This window comes from Argentina silus (genome assembly GCF_951799395.1).
Source record: "Argentina silus genome assembly, chromosome: 19".
NCBI classification, from domain to species: domain Eukaryota; kingdom Metazoa; phylum Chordata; class Actinopteri; order Argentiniformes; family Argentinidae; genus Argentina; species Argentina silus.
Genome location: NC_139673.1, coordinates 9,981,066 through 9,987,065, shown reverse-complemented (window position 1 = coordinate 9,987,065; position 6,000 = coordinate 9,981,066). Strand labels below are relative to the sequence as shown.

At 46.0% G+C, this 6,000-nt stretch overlaps 3 protein-coding genes across 4 annotated transcripts in view; 2 read left to right on the top strand and 1 right to left on the bottom strand.

Annotated features, from left to right (window-relative positions):
- gfod2 (glucose-fructose oxidoreductase domain containing 2) overlaps positions 1-46 on the top strand; it is a gene marked incomplete at its 3' end in the record, with an annotated part of 2,404 nt that extends 2,358 nt beyond the window's left edge. Inside the window, exon 3 of the mRNA XM_083690873.1 lies at positions 42-46. Coding sequence (XP_083546999.1) covers positions 42-46 — 5 coding nt within the window. The remainder of the gene's footprint in view (positions 1-41) is intronic.
- Positions 47-565: 519 nt separating this feature from the next.
- LOC310819984 (uncharacterized protein) lies at positions 566-2,922 on the top strand. Of its 2 annotated transcripts, none has more exons than XM_083691440.1 (3): positions 566-802; positions 1,233-1,688; positions 1,975-2,922. In XM_083691440.1, the coding sequence occupies exons 1-3, from the start codon at positions 679-681 to the stop codon at positions 2,409-2,411; spliced, it is 1,017 nt and encodes a 338-aa protein (XP_083547566.1). In that variant the 5' UTR covers positions 566-678; the 3' UTR covers positions 2,412-2,922. The 2 variants fall into 2 exon arrangements, with proteins under 2 accessions (XP_083547566.1, XP_083547565.1); XM_083691439.1 differs by having other exon boundaries at positions 1,230-1,688.
- A 790-nt stretch (positions 2,923-3,712) lies between these two features.
- LOC310819569 (adhesion G protein-coupled receptor G3-like) lies at positions 3,713-5,444 on the bottom strand (the record flags this gene model as incomplete). Its single annotated transcript, XM_083690872.1, has 6 exons — positions 5,337-5,444; positions 5,215-5,254; positions 4,959-5,050; positions 4,433-4,554; positions 4,031-4,311; positions 3,713-3,765 (listed from the first exon to the last, which is right to left on the bottom strand). Exons 1-6 carry the CDS (start codon positions 5,364-5,366, stop codon positions 3,713-3,715), a joined length of 618 nt encoding a protein of 205 aa, XP_083546998.1. The 5' UTR covers positions 5,367-5,444.
- Between the last annotated feature and the right edge of the window lie 556 nt (positions 5,445-6,000).

The window sequence follows — 6,000 nt, the reverse complement described above, 5'->3', positions numbered from 1 at the left end:
AGCATGTGAAAATGTGTCTGAGAAGTTGTACACATTTGTAGATTAATATTTATATTTTGTGAAGGTTTTTATCATTGATGTTTTACTTGGTGGTGTTATCGCTGTCAAACACAAAACCAGTGGTCAGGTGAAGGGCTGGTGGCTCTGAACAATGTACTGCACACCCATGTTACTGTACATTAATAAATACCCCACTGTTATATGTTTGTGTCTCATCGTGTGTGTGTGAGAATGAGAATGAGCGTGTGAGAGAGAAACCCAACGTCAATGCTGCTTCTCCACCTCTTGATCAAACACACCATCCAATCATCATGATTTTCTAGACGAGTAATAAGCATTCAGAGGACCGGTGAGCTCACATGTAATGTAACACAGCCCGATTAAATGCGCTCGGAGAGAATTATCTCTCAACTCAACGACCAATAAACCAATATTTACAGCCTCTTAACGAGCACGTGTTGAACCGCCCGTACGACAGGTGGCAGCAACACGCTAAAGTCAAAGCTCAGCTGTCGTGAAAAAGAACCAACAACAACAACAGCAGCACAAAAACATTTGCTAAAGATGGCGCCCAGAAAGCGGAGTGTGGTCTGGTCATTTTTCCATATTTTAGACGAGAAGAAAGTGCGTTGTCGCCTGTGCTCACATACTATCCTTCACTGTGGCCACACCACCAATATGCTCAAGCATATGCGCAGCAAACACCCGGACGAGCTCACCAGGGCAGAATCCAAAGACTGGCGGTCCGCGGTGGATGACAGTGAGCCGATGATCACAACCAATGGCGAATATTGTGATGATGGTATGTGTTCATATTGTGGAGATAGAGTTAGCTCGCTAACGTAAATAATGTGCTGATCCTAGCTGCTGAGTTACTGTTCACTGTGTTCATTCTCTTCATTTGATCAAAGAGAGGTTGGTTTGATTTTCTCAGATGAGCCCGATTTTCAATCAGAAGACCCCAAAGTTTGACATCTGCCCTGTCTTACAGAGATGCCATGCCGGACACTCCATTGCCATTTAAAATGACTTAGCTAGGTGGATGGGTGAGATGAGAGGCATGATAATTTGGTGACTTTATGCCGATAATATCATCATTAGGTCAGACCTAAATAATAAGTCTGAATGGGTCAGACGGCCCCCTCTTTCAATTGTCCATGTTCAGTAAGCTGTGTAGGGTCATGGCTAGCTCCTGCTTAATTCCTGTTTCTGTGTTTTTTTTTCATTAGTAGAGATAGCACTGGAGGATGAAGAGCACCCGGAGCAGAGCGCCGCGGCCAGTGATGCAGACATAACGAGCGCCATCAACGGCATCCTGAAAGCTGCGGAGGATCACACTGTGTCTGGAGACAGCATGGTGGTGACTGAGGAGAGCCACGCTGGGGCAGGGACCCCGACACGCCACTGGAGCTCCGTGTGGATGCACTATGAACGCCTGGAGAACAACCGTGCTCTGTGTCTGCTCTGCATGGAGAAGATTCAGCATCGCAGCAGCACCAGCAACCTGCTGCGTCACCTGTCGAAGAAACACCCAGAGGCCTTCGCCCGCCTGGAGGGTCACAAGCGACAGTCCAGAGAAGGGCAGCACACACCACGCAAAGATGACAACACAAAACTGACAAGGAAAATTGGAGTGACTGCACTGAAACGACAGATGCAGTCTTCTGAAAGCCCAGGGAGATATTCAGGTGTGTATGTGTGTGCATGTATGTCTTGGGTTTGGTTTGTGTATGTTTTGTATTGCCACCTAACTGGCTCTTCGTGTGTGTGTGTGTGTGTGTGTGTGTGTGTGTGTGTGTGTGTGTGTGTGTGTGTGTGTGTGTGTGTGTGTGTGTTGGGGTTAGCCAAGTTTAACCAGCTGGAATTTCACAAATCTTCCAATATCATGAATCACTGTGCTGTCTCAAAACAACTGCTATATGTTTTGATGATTGATGTACATTGTTTCCCCTCTCCCTCCCTCCCTCCCTCTAGACGTGTTTGAAGTGATGGGCGCGTGTGAGGGTGAGGTGCGTGTGTTGGAGCGGGAGCGGGAGCTGACGGAGGCACTGAGGAAAGCGCAGCAGCAGGAGGCGCGGGCTCTGGAGCAGCAGAGGGAGCTGCTGGAGGCGCTACGGAGGGCCAACGCCAGGGAGGCGTCCGCTGAGAAGGAGGCCCTGGAGAGTCTGAAGAAAGCCCAGGAGCAGGAGGCGCGCAACCAACAGAGAGAGAGGGAGGAGCTTCAGAGGGAAAGGGTGAAGCTGCAGATGGAGAAGGAACAGGTGCGAAGGGAGAGGGAGGAGTTGGAGCATATACGAAGAGAGGCTGGGCAGGGGCGGAGCCCGGTCATGACAGTGGACCGGACCGGTTTGTTCCAGGGGGACTTGGTACAGGGACAGGAAGTGACATTGAGGGAGGAGGTTCATGGTTAGGGGCTATTCGATGACCCCCAACAGGACAATATAATATCGCTTTTACCCTTTCCCATATGTCTGAACCCCATTCCTCTCCCCATCATCATGCTTCCAAACCCAAACCACACCACTCTCCTTATAAGGGGGGGGAGGTGGGGATGACCATGCTCAGGAGGAGCTTCAATGATGTAAAAACTTTTCTAACTCTGTTTTTTAAATAAACCTGTGATATGTGCTGGTTGTGAAATCTTTTTTTAATTTATTTTTTATCCAAAGTGCATTTCTGGCGGCAAGTGATGAAGAGACTCACTAACACAACTTTAACACATGCTTTCAGGGTTATCACTCAGACATTTATTTGTTTTCATTGTTTTTGTACAGACTTAGTTAAATACTATAGCATGGTAAGGAAGAGTTTACCCTAATGAAAGCCATTACAATATAGAGGCCAAAGAAAGGACAAATCTGTGTTAAAGGAAGAAAATGTTTTCAATGATTATTGTAATACAGGTTTTTCAGTTGAACTAGTAAACTGCATTCAAACAATAATTCTTTGTTTCCAGTGATTACAATAGGTTCTATTAGTTATGCATAGGGGTCTCTGTCTGAGACCTACTGGCCCTTCAGCCTTTCAGAGGATGGTTGGGCCTCGCTCCCAGCAGAGAGTACCTGGGTGCTCAAGGTTTGTCCCGTTGCCATAGCACCCTGCTCGGTTCCTCTCAGTCTCTTAACGCAAATCCAAAGGAACAAGAAGAACCCTGTGGACAACAGGAAGTAATGTCATAAACAACACACCAAAGAAATGTCATGTATGGAGCTGACACTATTTTAGATTCTGCATAACAGAGAAGCATGTCTGTTCTACATGTTACATTTCTATGTTTTGCCCCCCTGAGTTTTAAGGGACTTGGTGAGAGCTTTGGATTTCTCTGCCATACAGCAGCTTCTCTGTGTAGCTTTAAGGTCCCATAATGAATCGACCCAGAGCCCTGACTGTTCCACCATGTATGAACACTCCAGCGTCACCACAGTGAGTCAATGGGGATAAGAGGAGAGTCTGTCATGATGGGTATGAATGAGATTGTTACCCTGCAGTGAGTTGAGGATGGTGAAGACGTAGAGGACAACAAGGTTGGTGTAGCCCATGGAGAAGAAGCCCAGCCCCCAGGTGAGTCCCAGGGCACAGGTAAGTCCCAGGATGCTGCAGGTGATCTTGCAGCTCTGCCCCCTCTTTTGGAATGACTGCACCAAGCGCAGCTGGTGCATCGTGGTGGTCACGACGATAATAAAGATGGTCCCGTTGAAGAGCAGGACCACTATCAGGTACGCCACGACGGAGCCATACTGCACAACAGAGTCTCTGATCCAGCACCTGTTAGGTGGGTGTGGGTGCAAAAGTGTGAGTCATGCAGCTGATTTACACATCATTTCAGAAGGTTGGTATTCAGTACGATAGTCACTTTGTACTCACATTTCATTATGCAGCCCATAGAAATCCCTGTCGACAGCAATGATTATGGAAACAACCAAAGCAGGAACACCTGAGAAACAAAGTCAGTGTTGATACTGAGAAGTTTTCCCTTTGCTGTCCAGTTAATTGCTCTCTTTGGTAATTGCACTTTCAGTATTGCCCCTACCCCAGCCCAGCAGGCTCAGCTTCAGCAGATAGCGTCTCATGTAAGTGTTGTACACCAGGACCAGCAGCCTGTACAGGTGCAGCGCCTCAAGGCCCATCCAGGTGAAGCAGCAGAGCAGGGAGTAGTGCAGCAGGGCTGCCAGGGTCAGACACAGGCCGGGGGCCACAGAGGCAGGGCCCACTGATGCCAAGCCCACGCTGCTCAACAGTAGGAGGTTGAACAGCAGCAGAGATGCCACCAGCTGGAGATGGATCAGCATGGCATGGTCAGTAGATTTCCTCCTGAAAGACAGAGCAAGGTTTTACCTCTGTGTGTGTGAATTGTGGATGTCTGAAGGTGTTTGTGTTAGACAGAATATTTGTGTGTGTGTGTGAGAGTGAGAGTTTGACAGGTGTCACTCACGCATGCTCGAGGCAGTGTGTCAGTAAAGTGATGGTGCAGAAGAAGGCAGAGATGGCTGCGCCCACATAGCTGAGTACTCTCAGACTATGGGCATGGTCCCCACTCAGGTTAACATCAGGGATCTACAGGAGCAATGATGTCATCCCACAGGCAGTCAACGTAGAACAGAGAATGAAGTTGATAATGATGAATGATATGCTAGTCAGGGGTTGGGGTCAGTTTAATTTCAATTCAGGAAGTTAGCTGAAATTCCAATTCCCAATTCTAAATGTTTCTTGTTGAAAAACATAGGGACATTTGGAATTGGAATTTCAGTTAACTTCCTCAGTTGACTGAATTGAAATGGATTTGACCCGAAACCTGATGCTAGTATACATACTCAGAAATTTGCCTCATCTTAATGGGATAACATAGACAGTGGCAATATCATAGGGCAGTTTGGTGCCATGGTAATATTACACTGACAATATGCAAATGTCTGAAAGAGAAATGGAAAACAGTAAAGAGGAAATGTGGAGGTGTTTACCATGACAGCAAAGAAGGAGAAGTGGTCACAGCTACAGATGGTCTGGTGAGTGAGAGTCAGTGTTTGGCAGCCATCAGTGACCCATTCTCCTCCTACAGTAGTTACAAATACAGAACTGGACATATTCACTTTGCCATCAAATAATTACTATGCTTTGTATTATGTTACAGCTTAGCTTTACTGTCTATAACTATTAATGATATTGATTTGAGCAAAAATATTGTCAATATCGTTGAATGCATCGCTCCATATTTACGACTCTGGTTGAGAAAAACACAGGTTGTGTTGTTGTCCTCCTGAAGAAGAGAAGATGAAAACATAAGCAAATTTGAAACACCACCTTCTTGTCATGCACATGTTGGTGTTGACAATAGTTACCTGTAGCTTCGATGTATGCTTGAAGGTCATGTTGAAAGGTGTTGACAGGTTAGAGATGGTAATGTTCTCAACTTCGATACCAAAACGAATCTGACCAAGACGTCCGATTGCAGTCTACACACACACACACACACACACACACACACACACACACACACACACACACACACACACACAGAAAAATAAACACAAATAACCACATAGATGCTGAGATCATCACACGCAGTGTAATAATGGTATGTGTTCTCCCCTAAACCAATTCTTTCTGCCCTTGACTACACTTGCTGCATTCTTCCAAACAAAACTTGAAGAAATATCATGCTTTTTCAATGTGTGTGTGTGTGTGTGTGTGTGCGTGTGTGTGTGTGTGTGTGTGTGTGTGTGCGTGCGTTTTGTGAACTTACTTGATCAGTCTGTGTATTTTTAAACATAGAGAAGGTGAAGTTTATCTTGTCTTGTCTGCGGTCATGTTTAGGAAGTATCCTTGAAAAAAGGTCTGGGGGCAGGGTCACCTGAAGTATAAGGTTTATTACCTCTGAGATGTTGAATGAAATCTGGGGAGAGATGCAGATATTGACACATAACCAAACACACATTATTTTGTATTTGTATTTACATTCCAGACCATTCAACCATTGAGAAATTCTTGGTGAGTAGTTTGATG